This window comes from Trichomonas vaginalis, chromosome III (genome assembly GCF_026262505.1).
Source record: "Trichomonas vaginalis G3 chromosome III, whole genome shotgun sequence".
NCBI classification, from domain to species: Eukaryota; Parabasalia; order Trichomonadida; family Trichomonadidae; genus Trichomonas; species Trichomonas vaginalis.
The window spans coordinates 6,167,638-6,191,202 of NC_067205.1; the positions used below are offsets into that span (position 1 = coordinate 6,167,638).

Here is a 23,565-nt window from a genome sequence, read left to right on the forward strand (position 1 = left end):
TGAGTTGTCGGTTGTGTTGTATTTCTCTCATAGACGCTGTTTCATTTGACATTTTTATTATAGATAAAATATGCTTCCAATAGAAAAAGAAAATTCTAGAGTTGCTACAACTAAACCATTAGATGAACTTTTTACTAATGTCGGTCAAAAGTTTGACTTAGATACCGTAAAGCATGAAGGCTATCGTTTTGACTACCCATTAAGATGGTTAAGAGACCCATCTGTCACAAAAGCTATTGGCTTTCGAAGAATAAAGTTCATTTCAGAAGCCATACATGGTTTCCCATTTACGGTCGGTTTTGAAGTTCTGTAATGCATGAAAAATAGCGTGACTTCATTTTTGACAGTTTACAAATGTAAAGTGTTGCATCCTTAAAAACTTGGAAATATATACATTCATGAATTATCTTGTATATTAATTGAAAATCCATAAAACCCTAACAATATTTTTTCTTAAAAAAAATATAAAAATATAAATAAAATTAATCGTTAAATAAAAATATTTGATATTAGAATTTTATTGGAAAAATAAAAAACTTAATATTTTAAAGAAATACTTAAATACTTGAATGTTTTAACTTTTACATTATCATATAGACTCTCAAATTATTGATTGGAAACAGTTTGAGGGTTATCAATTTAAAAAAATTGTGAGTTTTTTAGATTTTTGGCAATGTGTTTTAAAAATTTGTGAGTGAAAATGTGTGTTGATGCTTGGCACTTTGAAGGGAAGATGTTCTGGGTTCAAAATTATTAATGAAATAAATAAAATGATTATAAATATAATATATTAGAAAATAATTTGCAAAATCTCTCCATTTTTATAAATTTAATAATAGAAGTTGATCTATATAGAAAGAGCGTTTTATCTATTAAGTTTTTGGCTTTTGCCTTCAAATCATTAATATAATTTTTTCAAAAAAAATTGTTTTATTTAAAATAAACAAATTTTATCAAATAACTAGTATTTTTAAATTATCTTTTGAAAAATTGAAAAATTTACAAATTAAAAAATGGAAGACATCTTGGTTCGTCTCGAAAACCCAGAAGATCTTAAAACTTTTCAACTCCCAACCGTTCCCGCCGATCAGGTTCTCAACGTAATTGAAGAAAAATATCAAGAATACATTAATAATCCAAATGTAACTCTCGAAGATACGGCAAAAACACTTTCAATAGGAAAAGAACGTTTGAAAAAAATTTTCGTACTACTCGGCTATCCAATAAAAGAAAGAGGAAGACCAAAGAAAAAAATTTTTGAGGAAGATGTATACAAAATTTTGGAAATTAAAGCACAATATGACATTGGATACAAAAGGATCAAAGAATCATATTTCGAAAAAGTCGAAAGATTTACATTCAACGATGCTTTCAAAATTTTCAATCAACAACATTTGTTTACATTTCACAGGCATCAGAAAATCGACGAACATCCACATGAATACGTTGCTCAATATGTTAATCAATTGTGGCATACTGATTTGAAATTTCTGAAGGACGATAACGGTAACCTTCAATATTTAATTTCATTTCTTGATGACAGAAGCAGATACATTATTTGCTGGGATGTTTTCGATACAAAAGAAATGAAAAATACTGCCAGAGTATTTCGTCACGCAATTGATTTAGTCAAATTAGTTCCACATGGAATTCTCACAGATAATGGAACAGAATTCATTGGAAAAGATTTTGAAGCGGTTTGCCAAGAATTCAATATAAAACATTTCAAAACTCATCCGTACTCTCCAGAGGAAAATGGAAAAATTGAAAGGAGTTGGGAGACTCTTTTCAAGACAAACCCTGGAGTGAACGTCTTTGAGTTCATCCCCAATGTTGTTTCCCAGTATAATAGGGTATGGAAACACTCCGCATTATTCAAACTCTTTGGGGAGAAATTGACTCCATTTGAGGCCTGGGAAAGAGGCCCCAAATGGACAAAAGATCTCTGCGCTGAACCAGGCTTCGAAAAAAATCTTAGAGATTAACAAATAATTTCAAAAACAAGAAAATTCAAAAAATCACAAAAAGGAAGTTAAGGAATAAACACTTACATTTATTACATTTGGATTTTTTTAAATTCAGTATTATTTTTAGAAATAAGATAATATAGTTCTAAATAAAACAAAGAATGTTAAGAATGAAGAAGGAATTAGCGGATGCAGCCGAAGCACGCTCACAAATTACTCTCAATATCCACTCAAATCATACAAAGTTTTGTCGAATAGTTTGATATAAAGACAAAAAATTTACAATTTTTAATTAAATCCGAACAATCTTACATATGCAGCTGAAGCACACTCACAAATTACTCTCAATATCCACTCAAATCATACAAAGTTTTGTCGAATAGTTTGATATAAAGACAAAAAATTTACAATTTTTAATTAAATCCGAACAATCTTACATATGCAGCTGAAGCACACTCACAAATTACTCTCAATATCCACTCAAATCATACAAAGTTTTGTCGAATAGTTTGATATAAAGACAAAAAATTTACAATTTTTAATTAAATCCGAACAATCTTACATATGCAGCTGAAGCACACTCACAAATTACTCTCAATATCCACTCAAATCATACAAAGTTTTGTCGAATAGTTTGATATAAAGACAAAAAATTTACAATTTTTAATTAAATCCGAACAATCTTACATATGCAGCTGAAGCACACTCACAAATTACTCTCAATATCCACTCAAATCATACAAAGTTTTGTCGAATAGTTTGATATAAAGACAAAAAATTTACAATTTTTAATTAAATCCGAACAATCTTACATATGCAGCTGAAGCACACTCACAAATTACTCTCAATATCCACTCAAATCATACAAAGTTTTGTCGAATAGTTTGATATAAAGACAAAAAATTTACAATTTTTAATTAAATCCGAACAATCTTACATATGCAGCTGAAGCACACTCACAAATTACTCTCAATATCCACTCAAATCATACAAAGTTTTGTCGAATAGTTTGATATAAAGACAAAAAATTTACAATTTTTAATTAAATCCGAACAATCTTACATATGCAGCTGAAGCACACTCACAAATTACTCTCAATATCCACTCAAATCATACAAAGTTTTGTCGAATAGTTTGATATAAAGACAAAAAATTTACAATTTTTAATTAAATCCGAACAATCTTACATATGCAGCTGAAGCACACTCACAAATTACTCTCAATATCCACTCAAATCATACAAAGTTTTGTCGAATAGTTTGATATAAAGACAAAAAATTTACAATTTTTAATTAAATCCGAACAATCTTACATATGCAGCTGAAGCACACTCACAAATTACTCTCAATATCCACTCAAATCATACAAAGTTTTGTCGAATAGTTTGATATAAAGACAAAAAATTTACAATTTTTAATTAAATCCGAACAATCTTACATATGCAGCTGAAGCACACTCACAAATTACTCTCAATATCCACTCAAATCATACAAAGTTTTGTCGAATAGTTTGATATAAAGACAAAAAATTTACAATTTTTAATTAAATCCGAACAATCTTACATATGCAGCTGAAGCACACTCACAAATTACTCTCAATATCCACTCAAATCATACAAAGTTTTGTCGAATAGTTTGATATAAAGACAAAAAATTTACAATTTTTAATTAAATCCGAACAATCTTACATATGCAGCTGAAGCACACTCACAAATTACTCTCAATATCCACTCAAATCATACAAAGTTTTGTCGAATAGTTTGATATAAAGACAAAAAATTTACAATTTTTAATTAAATCCGAACAATCTTACATATGCAGCTGAAGCACACTCACAAATTACTCTCAATATCCACTCAAATCATACAAAGTTTTGTCGAATAGTTTGATATAAAGACAAAAAATTTACAATTTTTAATTAAATCCGAACAATCTTACATATGCAGCTGAAGCACACTCACAAATTACTCTCAATATCCACTCAAATCATACAAAGTTTTGTCGAATAGTTTGATATAAAGACAAAAAATTTACAATTTTTAATTAAATCCGAACAATCTTACATATGCAGCTGAAGCACACTCACAAATTACTCTCAATATCCACTCAAATCATACAAAGTTTTGTCGAATAGTTTGATATAAAGACAAAAAATTTACAATTTTTAATTAAATCCGAACAATCTTACATATGCAGCTGAAGCACACTCACAAATTACTCTCAATATCCACTCAAATCATACAAAGTTTTGTCGAATAGTTTGATATAAAGACAAAAAATTTACAATTTTTAATTAAATCCGAACAATCTTACATATGCAGCTGAAGCACACTCACAAATTACTCTCAATATCCACTCAAATCATACAAAGTTTTGTCGAATAGTTTGATATAAAGACAAAAAATTTACAATTTTTAATTAAATCCGAACAATCTTACATATGCAGCTGAAGCACACTCACAAATTACTCTCAATATCCACTCAAATCATACAAAGTTTTGTCGAATAGTTTGATATAAAGACAAAAAATTTACAATTTTTAATTAAATCCGAACAATCTTACATATGCAGCTGAAGCACACTCACAAATTACTCTCAATATCCACTCAAATCATACAAAGTTTTGTCGAATAGTTTGATATAAAGACAAAAAATTTACAATTTTTAATTAAATCCGAACAATCTTACATATGCAGCTGAAGCACACTCACAAATTACTCTCAATATCCACTCAAATCATACAAAGTTTTGTCGAATAGTTTGATATAAAGACAAAAAATTTACAATTTTTAATTAAATCCGAACAATCTTACATATGCAGCTGAAGCACACTCACAAATTACTCTCAATATCCACTCAAATCATACAAAGTTTTGTCGAATAGTTTGATATAAAGACAAAAAATTTACAATTTTTAATTAAATCCGAACAATCTTACATATGCAGCTGAAGCACACTCACAAATTACTCTCAATATCCACTCAAATCATACAAAGTTTTGTCGAATAGTTTGATATAAAGACAAAAAATTTACAATTTTTAATTAAATCCGAACAATCTTACATATGCAGCTGAAGCACACTCACAAATTACTCTCAATATCCACTCAAATCATACAAAGTTTTGTCGAATAGTTTGATATAAAGACAAAAAATTTACAATTTTTAATTAAATCCGAACAATCTTACATATGCAGCTGAAGCACACTCACAAATTACTCTCAATATCCACTCAAATCATACAAAGTTTTGTCGAATAGTTTGATATAAAGACAAAAAATTTACAATTTTTAATTAAATCCGAACAATCTTACATATGCAGCTGAAGCACACTCACAAATTACTCTCAATATCCACTCAAATCATACAAAGTTTTGTCGAATAGTTTGATATAAAGACAAAAAATTTACAATTTTTAATTAAATCCGAACAATCTTACATATGCAGCTGAAGCACACTCACAAATTACTCTCAATATCCACTCAAATCATACAAAGTTTTGTCGAATAGTTTGATATAAAGACAAAAAATTTACAATTTTTAATTAAATCCGAACAATCTTACATATGCAGCTGAAGCACACTCACAAATTACTCTCAATATCCACTCAAATCATACAAAGTTATATATTTTCATTTTATTGTTTCTTAATAAAGAATTTACTTTAATATTCTTTTTTGTTTTTTTTTTCTTTTTTATATTTAATTTTTGATATATATTTTAAAAAACTTATACAAATTCGAGTCAGCTAATAATTTAATTGAAAAAATAAAAAGAAAACATATAATTTTTAATCCGTCTAATTGAATAAGCAATATTATAAATATTATGTTAAACGGTTAATTTTTTCTCAAAAAAAATTATTTCGAATTTCCGAAATTTTTGACATTTTGGCTGGGAACTATGGTTTGCGAGGTACATAGATAGAATCAGTACCTCGCAGACTATAGTTCTCTATATAGCGCCGAAAAATTTTTGGTGAAATGCGACGACATTTCACCAAAAATTTTTCGGCGCCATAGGAAGAATTGGAGGGTGTGAGATACTATTACATGCTATAGTACTCACACCCTCCAACTCCCAATCAAAATCGCATAAAATTTGCTACTTATCTTCAGATTACCTCCCATTATAAAATATATCATTGCTATCTCATCGTACTATATTTCCACCCTATTGTATTTAAAAATTTAAAATTTTTTGATAATATATTTTTATATCTTGAATTTTCAAACAATATATTCACAGATAATATAATGGGAAATCTATCTCAACCTAGCCTTAAAGTACCAAACTCCTGCTTGCATTCTCACTCACAAATATTAAACATCCATCTCCAAAAAACTAAATTCTTCACAATTTTTTTAAAATTGAGAACATAAAAAACGTATGCATTCAATAATTTAAGATACTAACAAATATTAAAAACTTCAAAATATCAGATATTAACGTTTTTCAATTAAAAAAATATCATTTTGCTTTTCAATTTGAACATAAATCTTAAATATTTTTAATTAATATCTGATTTACAGCATTATTATCCATTTATAAATCTGACAAATAAATGACAAAACCATCATAAATACTGTCACTTTTTGTCAAAAGTGAAGTCGCGCTATTTTTCATGCACAACATCGGTTTTGAAGTTCGATACTATAACAAAGAAAAACGTATGTATGAGAAATTTGAACAAGGAAAACTTTTACAAGTTAATTTGCTTATAAACTTAGAAACAACTCTTCAAGCTTTTCAAGAAAAAATAAACGATATCTATATTGAATATGCAAACCAGTATAACATTGACGAAGGAGAATACCATCTCGATATTATTTATGACAGGAAAAATGCAACTGTTAAAATCAATAAAATAGAAGACCTTGGAGAAAACGTTTATATTTCTACAAAATATAACAACTTGGCATGGTATAGATTTATGAGGATGTTAAATCAGCCTGCAGCATATCCAGTACACCCGGACTATTATGAAGTCGAAAACCCTAATGGAACATATGAAAATGTTTTCGACCAAGATGCTATTATTGTTCATGCTTCATTTTCTGGCGCCCAAAACTCTTTCTTATGCTTGGCAAATGACTTTTACGAAAAACCTACAAAGTTATACGAACCACCAAGTGGAAGTATTTCAGACTTTCAAGTATGGTTTACTACAGATGGAAGAAAAAGAATAATTCCATTATACCATGCGTTTTACTTAGAACTTAGTTTCATATACAACTACTATCGAACGATAAAAATATAACTTTTTAATATACCGGTTGTGGTTGCCAACTTGACTGTGGTGCAGGTTCAGGCTGTTGTATTACAGGAGCTTGTTCTTCTGGTTCAGGGTCTTTAGGTATAATACCAACAAACTGACCTACTCTTTTACCAATATTTTTGACACCGTTCCATACTCCTCTTCCGACAGATTTTATTCCATTCCATATACCTCTTCCAACATTTCGAAAGAAGTTTCCTATCTTACTGAAGAAACCCATTTTACTATATGTAAAAAATCTAATGTCCGCCTAGTCTCTTACGTTTCCTGTTGAGTTCCATAGCATTCTTTAACTGGAGCTCATACATTCTGTTTCTCCTCTGGTAGAAAACATATTCTGGGTCAACTCCTGTGTTCGCGTCATCTGCATAAAGTTGTTTATATCCCACTTCAGGGTTTGTATAAAACTCTTTCCATCTCATATTTGCATACCATGGTGGCAAACCTAACGCAGCGTCATTTGACATAGCAGTTTGCATTTGTACATCTGTTGGCACTTGACCATAGTTTGCCATTGCAGTTTGTATTCTAACTTCATTTGGAATATTCTCTGGGTTTGGTTGTCCAGGTTGCTGTGCATTCGCTAAGTTCTGTGCGTCCATTTAATATTAGATAAAAATATCTCTTACGAGTACATATGCTGAACATTTGCAGGCATTGGTTCATCTTCATATTCTCTGTACTTTTCTGCCACGTCAAATAAATAAATGACACAATGGAAAAAACCTAAAACAAGTAGTCCTATTTCAAACCACATTTACTTACTAATAAAATTTCTTTATTGTGACACTTTCTCCAGTTTATAGGACCTCTCTCATATTCTATCTTGTCATATATAAACTCATAGTCATGTATGTCCTCTAACCATCTCATAACGGTTTCCAAACCACTTTTATCGGATGTAAAGTAAAAGCATGGATGGTTATGTATAACGTCTAAAGTTTCTAAAGAGTCTCTCAAAGTCCAGTCTACTTGGTATTGAAAATCCCATGTGTTATAGAACGGCGGGTCCACTATAAAGAAAACATTTTCCTTGTCTTTATATTTTTCATACAACTCTATCCAATGACATCTCACAAACTCTATACCCTCAATATATTTTTCTATGTCCTCTTTGAAAACATTTGTATAGTTAAGATATAAAACTTTTGACATAAGTGTTTCAATGTCATGAACTCTTATAGCACCACTATATAATAGTCTAGCAGATATACTATCCCAGTCTATATATTCTGCTTTTTTCAAAACCTCTCTCACAATATTTTTCTTATCTAATGGTATACGTTCCATCTTACCTATAGGTATCTTTTCTTTTAACTCTTTCAATATATTGTTTGTGTCTGGAATATGTTTGAGACGGTCCATATAGTTGTCGAAGTCATTGCATATAATCTTTGAGTCAGGAAATACGGTATGGCACAAATGGGATATATAGAAACTTCCACCGAACAAATCTACAAATGTTAGACCATTCGGTAGTTTCTTAAGTTCTCTCAATATAATATCTTTACATTTACTCTTATTTCCAAAGAACGGTAACGGCGGTTTTGTAAAATTCATTTATATATAATAATAAAAATGTTTTTACCTGAAAAGTGACAGAAAAGTGACAAAACATGAAAACATATATAATTTGTGAAAAGTGACACACAAAGTGATATTTAAAAAAGTGACACCATTAATATGATGTAAATAACAACGGTTTTGGTTTTGTCACCGGCTGGTCGGCTGGAGTTCGGTCCTCCTCTTGGGTCTTGGGCAAAATTTCTTATGGGCTAGAGGGCGCAACGCGCCTGGAAGCCCTCCGAATAAAAACTTCATTTATACTAAACATCTTCGGGGCTAGAGGGCGCAACGCGCCTGGAAGCCCTCCGAATAAAAACTTCATTTATACTAAACATCTTCGGGGCTAGAGGGCGCAACGCGCCTGGAAGCCCCACTACCTTTTTTTTTCCTAAGTCATGATTAAAGAGTTATCCATTTATCAGACACAATAATAAATTATCTTCATACATTTATATTTTTTGACACTTTACAAATCATTTTTGACGCTTTACATGTTCCCCAGGGTTCGAAAATTATTTGGTCGAGTCCCCAAATGTCCCCCAAGCGACATCCTTACATATCCATAAAAATCATAGAAAGATATATCGAAACCAAGGTGAAAAGTGCGAGTATCAAACAGCTTACAGTGCGCCCTTTATATGAATTTTGAATGAGTTAGCTAATTCATGATAATAATTTTCCCGCAAAAAATGTCATGAATTTGATATAATTGGTCATGAATATTTGAGATTGAAATCAAATACGATTATATTTTTTGAATAATCGTAATAGAATTTTAATAATATATTTAAAGAGTTATGTGTTTAAGGGTGTAATTATTATTTTATGATATTCTTTCACATTTCCTGACAACAGTTTTATTTTATGTGTCTCTTCAGATCTGTATTGGACATTTTGAGTGAATGTCAGAAAGTGGTAAGTAATCCTTTAAAATTAGCTTATACCATAAACAATATTTTGAAAGTTGCCGGATATTCTTTGTTCAGACAAAAAAGATGAAATGAAGAATATTTGGTAAATTCTGATTTGGTGATGATAAATTATATGAGGAATATAACAATATTTCTTCAAACTGTAAAAGAAATGTTTATTAAATTACAAGATAAAAGAGAAAAATTAATATATTTTGGTTTTTCATCAATATCTGAAATATGATTTTCTTTTCCAATGATGAAGTACTTACAATAATCATTGTTAGATAATGATTTTATTAAGTTTATGATTTCAACTGATCCTGTTGTTGTTGGATTTTCTACATCAATGAAACAATTATCAACTATGATTTCGCCTTCATTCATTGCATAGAAATACTGCTCAAAAATCTTGTTATTTGATAAACAACAATATTTTAAAAATAGTGGTACATTGTTTGTATGAATTAAAATGTAATCAGTAATATTTTGGAAATTTGTTGATTCATAACTAATTGTTGATGTTGATGATGAACGAAGATAAGCAGAGAGACCATAAGTTGAAGAATCATCTTTATTATCAAAAAATATTGAAAATAAAACTTTTGATTCTGATTTAAAACCTAGAAATCCAAAAATACTAAGTGCATGAACTTTTGCATGAGAAATATTTGAATTTGAAAAATTAATTTTTCCGTTATTTAGGTAAATATTATACCATCCGATGAAACTTTCTCTTCCACTTTTAGTGATTGAAGATGAAAGAATTTTGTTTTGGAATGAATCTTTGTCTGAAACATATGATAAACAATAAACTCCAGAATAATTTAATGTTAATTTGGAAGAGTCACTTATTATTCGATCTTGGACACATTCACCTTCACTGGAGAAGAATAAACATCCTCCATTTCCTGAATTACTACAATTTGTGAATTTGGTGGTGTCAACTAAGAGTTTGGTTGTTTCTTGAGATGTTTGAAAACATATGGCACCACTTGTAATATGGTCATCAAATATGCAGTGGCTGACGTAGTAATTTTGATCACGTTCAGAAAGTTTTTCTTCTTTTTCTTCCCAATTTGCTTTGGGAGGGTTTTCTAAATAATAATCAGTCCAGCCGCAATGTAAATTGATTGTTTATAACAAGCATTTGGCACTAAAATATTATTTTTGATTATTTATCGTTCCGATCAAAACGATAAATTAAAAATTGAATAATGTCAAATTTTTTGGTATTTTTTTGATAAAAATTCCTAAATAAATCAATCTTCGGTCATTTATCATTTTTGATGACTGATTGATGTGATGACCATCAATAAGGCAATATATTGTCGCCTTCATTACAAGTAAATTTGATGATTCCTTTCATAAATTATTTTGATTTATCGAATTTGAGTTACAAAGTGTAAAGCATTGTCTATTCAATGTATATAGCATCTTTTATAACTATGTGAAGAACAATCATGTCTTATTTGTCATTTTTCCTTCTTAAATTAAATACTTCAAGTTAACATGAGCAAATTTCATCATTAATGACAATCAAATATTCATATTTTGTTTATATTTATTTGTTGTCAATGTGCAATATCTCATAATATCTGTTATTATCTCTCATTTTATCTTTATTTTTATAAAAATATGTTGTGCATGAAAATTCGGTTCACTTCACTTCTGACAAAAGTGACAAGTTTACATGGCAAAAATAGTTTACATGGTAAAAATATATAGGGTATTTTTTAAAAAAGTAGTTATCTTTATATATAAAAATAAAACTTTTGATATATTTGAGTAAATGATTTATTAATTTATTTATTTATTTTTTTTAAATCAAATCATATAAATATATATATATATAATAGTGAAATAGAACAAGAGATAATTATTGATGATTAAATTGTAGACGAGGATAAAAGTTTAGATAAATTAATAAAATTAGTGTGGAATCAGACAAATTTCGGGTTGTTTGCGAAGGAATTGTTGGCTATGATGTACTGATTCATGATCAGTACATCATAGCCAACAATTCCTTATACAAAGTTCAAAAACTTGGGTGCAATCAGAACTGATTGCACCCAAGTTTTTGAACTTTCTCGAGGGAATGGAAGGGTAAGAGGTATACATTATGAATATATGCCTCTTACCCTTCCATTCCCTCTCTGACAGCGGGAAACTTTGTCTGAATGTTAAACTATTCAGACAAAGTTTCCCGCTGTTTGCGAAGGAATTGTTGGCTATGATGTACTGATTCATGATCAGTACATCATAGCCAACAATTCCTTATACAAAGTTCAAAAAACTTGGGTGCAATCAGTTCTGATTGCACCCAAGTTTTTGAACTTTCTCGAGGGAATGAAAGGGTAAGAGGTATACATTATGAATATATACCTCTTACCCTTCCATTCCCTCTCTGACAGCGGGAAACTTTGTCTGAATGTTAAACTATTCAGACAAAGTTTCCCGCTGTTTGCGAAGGAATTGTTGGCTATGATGTACTGATTCATGATCAGTACATCATAGCCAACAATTCCTTATACAAAGTTCAAAAACTTGGGTGCAATCAGTTCTGATTGCACCCAAGTTTTTGAACTTTCTCGAGGGAATGAAAGGGTAAGAATTATACATTAGACACAATCACTGGCTCATATGCTCCTATTCTGAATCTAACACTATGCAAATTTATACAATTTCTCCACAAATCTTACATTTATTTTAATTTCAACGACCATTATTACCACAAAGAATCTTACCTTCCCCTACAAAATCTAACTATCTATCAATTTAAAAAATGTTACAAAATATTAAATGAATTTTTTTCTATACGTAATTTAAAGTTCTTAAACTCTCAGCATCAGAATATCCTTACATAGCTTAGCTATATATCGTATTACTTTATGAATAAAAAAATTATTTAAATTATAATAAAATGTTTATTCGTATTTTTACTTTATTTTTAGTTACGAGGCTGTATTTCGAACTCAGGATTTGGGTTTAAGTCCTTTGTCCATTTAGGACCCTGGTCCCAAATTGATTTTGGAGTAGGTTTTCCACCGAAAAGATCTTTAAGAGCTGTATGAACCCATACTGTGTTGTATTCTTCTATTGCGTTTTATACGAACTTTTATAATATAATTCTTAGATAATACATCCGATATGTAAAGTGTCAAAAATGAAGTGAACCGAATTTTCATGCATTACAATTTTTATAAAAATATATGTTTCGATTGTAAAAATCTAAATTATTACAACATTTGAGTTTCATTAAAAGATTGATCGATTATGATACTTTGAATATATTATAAGTTCATAATTAATCTATCTTTAATAAAATATTCATAAAATAATGAGAAAAATAACTCATTGAAAGAGAGATTGCATAACATATATAAAGAGATATTGTGTAGTGACTTAGAATAAAACTTAAGTAGAATATGAATAAATGTAATAATAATAAAAAAATAATATTTTTATATAAGAAACAAACAAATGAGTAAAATTTATTAATATATAAATAGTTAAACATAGAGAGATAATCCAGTGCAAAAAAGACATGTGCCGTTAATGCAGCAGCGCTTGCAGCAATGACGTGAACATGATTGACATTGTTCGGATGAAATAGAGCCGCAGATAGGACATCGTGTTAATAGTTCGTGACGAAAATGTGGTGAAAGAACACCAATAGATGTCCATAATGTAACATTAAGATCGGAGTCACTAGATGTAAAACATGTGTTGCTGCCGTGGATTTGAAGAGAAATGATTTTATGTTGGTGAGGACTTTCTAATTCTTTAATTTCGATGAATGAATAATCGGCGCGATATGATGTTAAAATAATATTGCCATTAACAAAACCAACTAATGAATAGCGAATAGATTCGGAATTAGATAATCGAAAAACACTAAGTGATGATGTCTTAGATTTATTGAATTCACGATGGGCGAGATGACTGCCATTGATACTATACAAATAAAGTGAAATCTCGGTCAAAACCCAGAGAAGACCACTAGATTCATCAAATTTGGATGTAACAATGTTTTCAGAAAGATCAACTTTACAGTGGATTGTTCCTGAAAATGCATCCCAAATAACAAATGTAGATGAATATGATGTAACAACAATACAATCATATCCACATATGTCTGAAATAGGTTTAGATGGTAATGAAATGGCGGACAATGATGAAATCTCGGTAGGAATACCAAATTCGTATTTGATTCGGAATGAACGTGATAAACAAAATGCATAATCAACAACTAACAACAGGCCGTTCTCAGAAAGTGAAAAACTGGTGCTGTAAACAAATGTTGGTGATGTACGTCGGAAAACAACATTACCACTGCGAATAGATGTAACAATGATAGACATGGATGAAATGTCAAGTTGGAAAATCAAATCACGTGAACATTGAAGACGATGACTCATTAATGGTGATGATCGGATACTTTCACCATCAAAGATGACGTGCTTAGCTTTAAGAGACATGACTTGTGGAGTGATGATGTTGTGGATATTACAAATTGACTTCTTGTGCGAACTTGTTACTTTAAGTTTAGCACTAAATGAAACAAATTCTGAATTTTGGAATTTCTTCAATGAATTACAAAATTAAAAAATATGTTTAGAGTTCTTCTCGGATTCGAGTTTCTCGTTGATATGTGATGATGTCCTCATACCAGATTTGAGAAGTTCCGGAATAGACATGAACAATGGACTGATACATTCTTTAGAAATAGTAGGAATTTTATCGATGTCATAAAATGTTGGATGCTTGATTTTCTTCTTTAAAAAAAATCGAATTGCAGATCCTAAAAATATTAAATCTTTTGTAGCTGCACAAAATCGACAAAATGTCAAATTAGATCTCTTAGCCTTTAAATGGAATGTGAAAACAACTCAAGTTACACTCAATGCCAATGATGAACTCTAATTTTGCGTTTTTTGAACAATATCTAATTAGAATAAAGCATTTGCTCTCTTAATCTCATTCTGTTGATCATGTTTATGATTCATTTATTAAATTGAATAAAAATAAAGATGAGAAAGGTAATGCAAAGTAATGATATTTGTAACTAGGACAATCAAGGAGATAGATTTGGGTGATTCGAATGAAACCATCGCCTGAATGGCCCGTTTCGTTACCACCAAGAGGATTTGGCATATTACTTGTGCCATCAATCATGACGGTGTGATAAAATTGGATTCCACTGTAATGAATTGATGGATCAAATGATTCTGAAAACTTCAGATTTTCTTCTGATTCTGATGATTCTAAAACGGAAATACAACCTTTATGGCCACTGATGAAGGAACTCCCTCCGCCTGAACCACAATTTCCTGGTAAATATGAGTTTCCACAGTTAGTATACATATCATGTGTACGGAGGCACTGCGCGCCTCCTTACCCATGATATGTGAATTTGACACTTTACGAAACCGTTAACGTATATTTTTACAACACAAACGACAACACTAACTTAACCTTAAATATTTACAAAGCCACCAACCACTTCACCTCACTAACGTTTTCACAAACGACTTCACTACTGTAAAAAATAAACGTTCTCACTTACAAAAGTATTGCAACTCCTCCCATTGCTGTGCTTCACACAATACTTCATATTCTTCAGTATCGCTGCTGTCGCTCCAATCGTCAGAGTCAAAATCACTGTCAAAATAAATGTTAGTAAGTTTTGACAAAGCTAATGAAACACGCTTACCGTTTGTATCGTATGCTTGTATAAACTTTCCATTCTTCATTCCTTCATAAACGCTCAAACTAACTTTACCCTTTCTCCCTCGTATCTGATAGAATGTATTTTCACGAGGAACGAAGAACAAATTCTTGAACTCATGACCGTTGTAGTTTGTTATCTCAATAGTTTTCGTCATTACATCCAAATAAAATTTTCAGTAAAAATAAAACTAATGAAATATTTTATTCCTCACTGTCGTCTGCTTTCTCCAACTCTTCTAGCTTCTTCCTAAGTTCAGCAATGTTGTCCTCATGAAGTTTAATCTTTCTCAAAATTCCTTCTTTATCTAATGGTTGCTTTATCTTTCTAAACTGAACTCTACCATCCTTCATAGTATGAATGTAAAAACCTTCTGGAATAGTTCCTGATTTAATGTATTCTACCAAAAACTTTTGTTTCATTGCTTCAGTGACTTTAGTCGTCATTTTACTCTAAGGTGAAGCTAGCACAGCGATAATGGATTTCATGACTTTTAGTATTTCATGCAATCTTAACAGATAGCCTTACAAGTACTTCCAGTGTCCCTAGCTGTCCCTCCTTTTTATATAACTCCATGACATTTATAATCTCGCGAAACTTAACAGGTAGCATAACAGATTAAAATCAGATGAGGTTTTGAACCAAAATTTCTAAGCAACGTTGTCAAGGATTTTGAGGAACTAGGGACAGAGTGTGGCAAAGTCCAAGATTTAATTTATCTTCATCTGTTTCATCAGCTATCTCATCTAATATGCCAATATTTTATTCATAACTCGTGGCAAACTCACTAACTTTCATTATGTTCATCTGCATGCTTCATCTGATAGAAAGTATGACTTTCATTAACTCTGTGAGATAATGAAAACTACTAGGGACAGAGACCATGGCAAAGTTCATGATTTAATTTATTCTCTCACTAACAACAAATACAAAACTCCAACACTAACGACAAAAATAAATGTCCTCACTTCTTAACAAAGTAATATGTGCTTCTTACACCACCATAGCTCAAACGTTTCTTTTCAAACATCGATTGAAACTTATTTTGAGCCATTGGCTTTAGTCTCTTTTTCTTCAAATACGCCAAGAAATCTTCTTCACATCTTTTCACTTCATAGCCTTCTTTAAACTCCTCCTTGTTAAGTTCTATGAAATCCTTTATCTCATTCTTTGTTGCAATGGCTTCTTCACGAACGACATCGTGAACTATTTCATCATTGCATTCATGTATGACCTCCTTACTGTTCTCATGAACTATTTCAACACTGTTCTCATGTATGACCTCCTCACTGTTCTCATGAACTATTTCATCATTGCATTCATGTATGACCTCCTCACTGTTCTCATGAACTATTTCATCATTGCATTCATGTATGACCTCCTCACTGTTCTCATGAACTATTTCATCATTGCATTCATGTATGACCTCCTCACTGTTCTCATGAACTATTTCATCATTGCATTCATGTATGACCTCCTCACTGTTCTCATGAACTATTTCATCATTGCATTCATGTATGACCTCCTCACTGTTCTCATGAACTATTTCATTATTGCATTCATGAACGACCTCCTTACTGTCTTTCATAAGCGTTTCAAAGTCTCCTTTACTCATTACTTCAATCTCATGCTGTTCACAGTAGTACTTAAACTCACTGTATATGTCTTTGTTGTATGTTATATTGCTTCCCATGTACTCCATGAATTTTTCAAGCACTTCCTCATAATTCACTGTTTCTTTCTTTCCACGACCTTCTAATATCATACTTGCTTCGTAAATATAACTTCTTGCAGAACCGTCTCGCTTTCTACTTCTCTTCACAAATTCTCTCATCTTGCCGCCAAATACATTTGAATATAGATCCGTATTTTTCCCAAGTGAGCGGGGTATCTCCAATCCCAGCCCTATCGTCCTCCCAGTGTCAGTTTTCAATATAAAATCCAAATTTTTTTTGAAAATAAAAATTTCGAGAAATTTTTCTGATTTTTTTTCTTTGATTTCAATAATTCAAAATAAATTTGGGAGTAAAAAGACACTATTTAATGAAATTCATATGAGTGAATGTGGATAAATACTCTCAAAACATACAATTTATCTATTTTTCTTTTATATTATCAACTAATTAGTGATAATTTTTTTTGAATCAGATTTTTTTTCATTAAAAACATAATATATAACACAACAATGATGCACACATACGTATCTACACATCAAAATATAAAGCTTGTTTTGGTCTGGGCATCCCAACCCAAAATTCTTTAAAAATTGAATAAAATTGAATACTTGGGGCTGGGATGCCCATCCCAAAACCGAATTGAATTTTTTGAATTAAAGAATATATTTATGTATTTATAATATACATGTGATGTCTATAAAAAATACTAAATTCTAAAAAAAATTCAATTTATTCAAAACGTATACTAAGTGATCACTTCATTAGTAGGATCAGCAATCCTACTAAATGGTGAGAACGCCACTAACTAAAAAAGGAGTCCTTGGAGCTCTTGATCTCTTGTCAGTAGAGTTCATAATGAGGCATGGCATCTACTGATTAGAGATCAGAGCAATCCTACCTTACCTTCAGGAGCTACAAAGCTCCTAATCGTTACGAGAGGGAGTCTTGGAGCTCCTGAAGCTCATCAGCAGAGGCTATTTACCATTTGGGCCTCTTCTGATGAAAGATGCGAAACACGTCTACGAACCAGGAGCTTCAAAGCTTCTAATCCTTACTAAAGGGAGCTTTGGAGCTCCTGAGTCTCCATCAACAGAGTCCCAGATGGTAAATGTCCTTTGCTGATGAAAGATGCGAAACACATCTACGAACCAGGAGCTCCAAAGCTCCTAATCCTTACGAAAGGGAGCTTTGGAGCTCCTGAAACTCCTTTTACTATAAAATATGACAGTTTTCTTCTGAGGTTCTCATCAAATCTAAGACTTCAGAAGAAAGCTGTCCTATCAATGTATACTTACACTCTCATGGACTACAAGTGTACAATTTTAAGGCAGAGATTATCCGAGGCCTCTCATCAAATGAGGGACCTCGGATAATCTCTACCTTAAGTAGTCAAATAACTTTTCTCACTATTTAGGAACAAAAGAACAAGAGTTGGAGTACTTTAAGGCAAGATTCTTCCGAAATCTCTCATCGAATGAGAGACTTCGGAAGGACCTTGCCAAATCCTTGAACGCCAATATCCTTGGAACTGAGCTAGAACCAGGGAGAAGTAGCATACTATAGAGCACGATGGTAATCTCGGAAATACTTATATCGCCCCAAGCACAATATTTAAGAAGTCTAACTCATATATACAAGAAGTCAGGCTGAATAGATATTGTGCATATGGTTTGCAGAACTCTCATGATATTTAAAATTCATGTTATCCCAAAAAAGGTGACACTTTGGGTGTATCGTCCATCCCAGGGATGCAAAAATCACATCACCTTGGATCTATACATTTGAACTACATGCAAAGAATTCATTCTCCTTCGCAAATTCTTTATATCTTCTGTAGCACTCTGTACAATTCCATCCGGATACAAACTTTTCATAGAACTCCTCGTAAAACATTTGGTAAGGTGTTTTGTTCATTTCGATGAGTTCTTGTTTAGCCCTGGTGAATGGTATCTTCCTTACATCAAATTCACTTAAATCTTTCTTCATGAAGTACGTCAGTAAGTTTGAATAAAACTCTTCATTAAAGCTTTCAATGAGATTTGAGAAATATTCGTAATTTCCTTTGTATCTGCTGCTTACGTCAATGACAACAAATCTTCTGTCGTCTTTGTCAATCTTTACTGAGTTGAAGTTGTTAGATATCATGATGATATTACAAACATTCTCTATCTTTCTTACTGGCTGACACTTCTGATTTAAGTCCAACTGAGTCTCTGTTACTATTGACTTTAGTGCGTCGTGGTTCATGACCTTAGACGTATCGCATGAGCTTAGTTCATTGCATACGATGAGCTTCATGTTCTCAATAGCAGCATTGAATCTACCAACCACATTCTCTATTGCCGTTATATTATTGTTGGCGTACTTGCTAATGAGCTCGCATAGAACATTACTAAGTACATTCTTACCAGTTCCTTGCTTTCCTATTAACAAAAGTACTGTTCCAGTCTTTCCACAAGGATTTTGAACGATGTAGGCGAACCAGTTCAAAACATACTCATAAAGCTCTTCATCCTCATTACATATGACATCGTGAACATGTTTCAAATATCCTTCAATAACGTTCTCATCTACTTCATTCAGTACCTCATACTCATATCCTCTGAAATAGCTGTAAATGTCATCTCTTTCGTCAAAGAATCTCATGCCTGACTTCATAAGATAGTTCTTGTTCTGACCCGCTTCATAAATCATCAGTGCGTTCACATCCTTCTCCTCAATACGTCCTACATAAATACTCTTCATGAGCTTATTGAATTCCTTGCTATCTACTGACACAAGTGTTGTTGTGTCTCGTATTCCATCATAATCTTTCACTAGATATGTCATACGTGCTCCGTCAATAACGACAACACATCTTCTTAAGTCATTTATAACACTAGCTATGTCAATACCGTCCTCACTCATGTACTTATTTTTCCTCAAGTCCTTTAGTGTGAAAGTGTCTCTAAGTTCTATTTCAAGCAATTCATTTACACATCCTTTGCAATACTTCTCTATAAAATATTTCTGTCGTTCTTTACTAAGTTTCTTAACAGCTCTGAAGAACCATGTGTTTTGACTCAAACATCCTTCACAACTTCTCTCATTCATTCCTAGTTCTTTCATGTCATTATCTTCAACCTCTATGGTCTCATTGACTAAGGTCAAAGGGTTCTTAGTCATTGCTGGTCTTATCTGAAACAATGTTTGTGCAACAGGTTTAACTATTCAGCAACGTCCTTCCTTAATATGAATAGCTGTTTCCACTCATCTTTGCTAACAGTTCTTTCATAACCACTGACAGTAATGATTTCATTTGCTGACCTTAGACACTTATGTTCTATCATTTGTATTGCTTTTGTGTAAGGCTTTCGTGAGCATAGGTTGTATATGTCATTCCTGCAATGTTCATTCATGCCAATAGTACTAAATCCTTTCTTTGCTGTTGAGTGCATAATATCCATTAGTTCCTGTGTTCGTATTGCTGTCTCATAAAATACAACAAGACCTTTGTCATCTATGACGTACTTACCGAAAACATTGCTTATATTCTTTAACCATGAAATAACATCCTCATTCATGCTGTCAAACATGAAGTAAGGTCTTACATACTCTTCACTTATAAGATACTCCACAAATACTTGTTAAGCTCTATGTCCTCGTGAGCGATTTCATTAGGTTTGATATTAGTTCCTTTTGTCATTGCTGTCATGTACTTCACTCTCATAGTTCCTTTCAATAGCGTAAAAATACTTCATTGTTTCATAACTGCTCTAAATTCTGTTCAAAATTCGTACAACATAACTTTTTAACATTAGTGAAAGAACATGAGCGAAACAACAACATCTAACATTACAGAAGAAGTCAATGACAATGCCGATGAAAACATTACAGAAGGAGCTAGTGAAAATATTGACGAGTTCAGTGAGGAAGAAGATATTGAGGACGTCAATGAGAACGTTAGTGGGGAACAAACTCAATGGGAAACATTGAGAAATCATGAAGATTATGAGATTTGTACGACATATCCTTTTACTATTCGTCGAAAAAAAACAAACATATTAAGAGTGAATGCTTAAATAATCATGGTTATATTGAGCTTAGTTTAAACAACAAAACACATTTAAAGCATAGAATTATTGCAGAACAGTGGATTGAAAATCCAAACAATTTGAAAGAAATAGACCATATAAATCATGATAGAACGGACAACAGAATCTCAAACCTTCGTTGGTGTTCTAAATCTGAAAACAATAGAAATAAAAGCAAGTATGGCGATATAGTTTATGAGTTCGTTGATGAAATATCTGACGAAGCTGTTGAAATAACAGATTATGGTAAGCATTCGTTTGAGTTCTACTACTATGTTGAGAATGAGGACGCATTCTATTATTATACAGGTCTTAACTATCGAAAACTTCATATAAACTTTACAAAAACAGGTGCTGCTTATGTTTGTATGATAGATACAGAAAACAAGAGAGTAATCTTATGCATAAACAAATTCAAACGCTTGTACGGCTTCATGTAGGACAAACATTATTTTTCAACACTAACGCCAACACGTAGGACAAACATTCATGACTAACATTACTGTATAACATAAATGTTTTGTCATGATTTCATCGTAAATGTTTTGTCATGATTTCATCGTAAATGATTTGTCAAACATGAACGTATATGTTTTGTCATGATTTCATCGTAATGAGTGTAAATGACCCAAAAATAATGTTTATGTTAGAATGTTAGATCTAACCTCATTTCTACCCTCTTTTCTACCCTCTTGAATTTTCATACGGAATCTCTTCTCTCGGTTTTCCGAGGGAAGCAATCATATGAGGAAATTCTTCTAAAAGTTCTTTTGTCTGTTGGTTTTCAAACCAATGATATGCTTGCTTTGTAGAACGAAGAGTATTATAAGGCATTTTGTGAAGAATATAACAACCGCCTGAATTCAGACGGTTGGTTTTTATACAAAATTCACGCAGGAAAATTCTTGAGTTTTGGTTGAAAGAATACGGTGGAGCCAAAAGTGGCTCGACCTCAAAACAAACATTTTATGAGCTTACTAAGGCATTTATGAATGAATTCAAAGGTATTTGCATACATCCTGACCTCGTTCATTTTGTTGTTGAATTCAGCAAAAATAATGTTTAGGGTAGATGGTTTTTAGGTGTCACTACGTCACCATGTGTCACTCGGTTAATGAACTTCTCTTAAAATTACTGACAACATGACATTTAGACAACAGTCCAGGAAATAAACTTCTTCGTACATGTTTTGTCGAAACTAAACGTATATGTTTTGTCGAAACTAAACGTATATGTTTTGTCATGATTTCTTCATCGTACATGTTTTGTCGAAACTTCTTCTTCGTAATGAGCGTACATGTTTTGTCATGATTTCTTCATCGTAATGAGCGTACATGTTTTGTCAAGGTTTCATCGTACATGTTTTGTCGAAACTTCTTCTTCGTAAATGTTTTGTCAAGACTTCTTCGTACATGTTTTGTCATGATTTCTTCATCGTAATGAGCGTACATGTTTTGTCAAGGTTTCATCGTACATGTTTTGTCGAAACTTCTTCATCGTATATGTTTTGTCATGATTTCTTCGTAAATGATTTGTCGAAACTAAACGTATATGTTTTGTCATGATTTCTTCGTTTATGTTTTGTCATGATTTCTTCATCGTAATGAGTGTAAATGTTTTGTCAAGACTTCTTCATCGTAATGAGCGTAAATGACCCAAAAATAATGTTTATGTTAGAATGTTAGATCTAACACCTTTTCTAACATGTTTTCTCACCTCATGAATTTTCATGACTTCTTCATCGTAATGAGCGTACATGATTTGTCGAAACTTCTTCATCGTAATGAGCGTACATGTTTTGTCGAAACTAAACGTATATGTTTTGTCGAAACTTCATCGTACATGATTTGTCGAAACTTCTTCTTCGTACATGTTTTGTCATGATTTCTTCATCGTAATGAGTGTAAATGTTTTGCAATATGTACCAAATGCAAAGTATTTTGACAGCATGTTTTGTCGAAACTTCATCGTACATGATTTGTCGAAACTTCTTCATCGTAATGAGCGTACATGATTTGTCGAAACTTCTTCATCGTAAATGTTTTGTCATGATTTAATCGTAAATGTTTTGTCATGATTTCATCGTTTATGTTTTGTCAAGGTTTCTTCGTATATGTTTTGTCATGATTTAATCGTATATGTTTTTGTCAAACATGAACGTAAATGTTTTGTCATGATTTAATCGTAATGAGTGTAAATGACCCAAAAATAATGTTTAGGTGAAGAGATGAGATCTCACCTCTTTTCTCACCTCTTTTCTCACCTCATGAATTTTCATGATTTCTTCGTAAATGATTTGTCAAACATGAACGTAAATGTTTTGTCATGATTTCTTCATCGTAATGAGTGTAAATGTTTTGGCAAA

The 23,565-nt window shown here is 31.6% G+C and overlaps 10 protein-coding genes and 1 pseudogene across 11 annotated transcripts, besides 8 other annotated features; 3 read left to right on the plus strand and 8 right to left on the minus strand.

Moving 5' to 3' along the window:
• Positions 1–70: 70 nt before the first annotated feature.
• On the plus strand, positions 71–313 carry TVAGG3_0651050 (uncharacterized protein; the record flags this gene model as incomplete). Its single annotated transcript, XM_001287184.1, has 1 exon — positions 71–313. The coding sequence occupies one exon, from the start codon at positions 71–73 to the stop codon at positions 311–313; it is 243 nt and encodes an 80-aa protein (XP_001287185.1).
• A 591-nt stretch (positions 314–904) lies between these two features.
• Positions 905–957: a mobile genetic element.
• Positions 958–1,014: 57 nt separating this feature from the next.
• Positions 1,015–1,982: a mobile genetic element.
• Positions 1,983–2,052: 70 nt separating this feature from the next.
• Positions 2,053–2,103: a mobile genetic element.
• A 4,486-nt stretch (positions 2,104–6,589) lies between these two features.
• TVAGG3_0651090 (uncharacterized protein) lies at positions 6,590–7,225 on the plus strand (the record flags this gene model as incomplete). Its single annotated transcript, XM_001285434.1, has 1 exon — positions 6,590–7,225. One exon carries the CDS (start codon positions 6,590–6,592, stop codon positions 7,223–7,225), a length of 636 nt encoding a protein of 211 aa, XP_001285435.1.
• A 4-nt stretch (positions 7,226–7,229) lies between these two features.
• On the minus strand, positions 7,230–7,463 carry TVAGG3_0651100 (serine threonine-protein phosphatase family; the record flags this gene model as incomplete). The annotated part of the gene is made up of 1 exon (XM_051241635.1): positions 7,230–7,463. One exon carries the CDS (start codon positions 7,461–7,463, stop codon positions 7,230–7,232), a length of 234 nt encoding a protein of 77 aa, XP_051088222.1.
• A 19-nt stretch (positions 7,464–7,482) lies between these two features.
• On the minus strand, positions 7,483–7,845 carry TVAGG3_0651110 (uncharacterized protein; the record flags this gene model as incomplete). Its single annotated transcript, XM_051241636.1, has 1 exon — positions 7,483–7,845. One exon carries the CDS (start codon positions 7,843–7,845, stop codon positions 7,483–7,485), a length of 363 nt encoding a protein of 120 aa, XP_051088223.1.
• A 1,859-nt stretch (positions 7,846–9,704) lies between these two features.
• Positions 9,705–9,729: a mobile genetic element.
• A 1,934-nt stretch (positions 9,730–11,663) lies between these two features.
• Positions 11,664–12,344: a mobile genetic element.
• Positions 12,345–13,232: 888 nt separating this feature from the next.
• On the minus strand, positions 13,233–13,786 carry TVAGG3_0651140 (platelet formation protein family; the record flags this gene model as incomplete). Its single annotated transcript, XM_001285856.2, has 1 exon — positions 13,233–13,784. A coding segment is annotated over one exon (552 nt), but the record flags the coding sequence as incomplete, so codon positions are not given.
• A 263-nt stretch (positions 13,787–14,049) lies between these two features.
• TVAGG3_0651150 lies at positions 14,050–14,420 on the minus strand (annotated as a pseudogene). Its single transcript has one exon. A coding segment is annotated over exon 1 (371 nt).
• A 298-nt stretch (positions 14,421–14,718) lies between these two features.
• Positions 14,719–15,087, minus strand: TVAGG3_0651160 (glycine-rich protein family; the record flags this gene model as incomplete). The annotated part of the gene is made up of 1 exon (XM_001289866.1): positions 14,719–15,087. One exon carries the CDS (start codon positions 15,085–15,087, stop codon positions 14,719–14,721), a length of 369 nt encoding a protein of 122 aa, XP_001289867.1.
• Positions 15,088–15,281: 194 nt separating this feature from the next.
• TVAGG3_0651170 (uncharacterized protein) lies at positions 15,282–15,608 on the minus strand (the record flags this gene model as incomplete). Its single annotated transcript, XM_001289865.1, has 1 exon — positions 15,282–15,608. The coding sequence occupies one exon, from the start codon at positions 15,606–15,608 to the stop codon at positions 15,282–15,284; it is 327 nt and encodes a 108-aa protein (XP_001289866.1).
• Positions 15,609–15,654: 46 nt separating this feature from the next.
• TVAGG3_0651180 (uncharacterized protein) lies at positions 15,655–15,897 on the minus strand (the record flags this gene model as incomplete). The annotated part of the gene is made up of 1 exon (XM_001290456.1): positions 15,655–15,897. The coding sequence occupies one exon, from the start codon at positions 15,895–15,897 to the stop codon at positions 15,655–15,657; it is 243 nt and encodes an 80-aa protein (XP_001290457.1).
• A 518-nt stretch (positions 15,898–16,415) lies between these two features.
• TVAGG3_0651190 (phage fiber proteins family) lies at positions 16,416–17,066 on the minus strand (the record flags this gene model as incomplete). The annotated part of the gene is made up of 1 exon (XM_051241637.1): positions 16,416–17,066. The coding sequence occupies one exon, from the start codon at positions 17,064–17,066 to the stop codon at positions 16,416–16,418; it is 651 nt and encodes a 216-aa protein (XP_051088224.1).
• Positions 17,067–17,307: 241 nt separating this feature from the next.
• Positions 17,308–18,905: a mobile genetic element.
• On the plus strand, positions 18,249–18,500 carry TVAGG3_0651210 (uncharacterized protein; the record flags this gene model as incomplete). Its single annotated transcript, XM_051241638.1, has 1 exon — positions 18,249–18,500. One exon carries the CDS (start codon positions 18,249–18,251, stop codon positions 18,498–18,500), a length of 252 nt encoding a protein of 83 aa, XP_051088225.1.
• Positions 18,906–19,038: 133 nt separating the features above from the next.
• Positions 19,039–19,310: a mobile genetic element.
• Positions 19,311–20,936: 1,626 nt separating this feature from the next.
• Positions 20,937–21,640: a mobile genetic element.
• Positions 21,641–23,565: the final 1,925 nt, after the last annotated feature.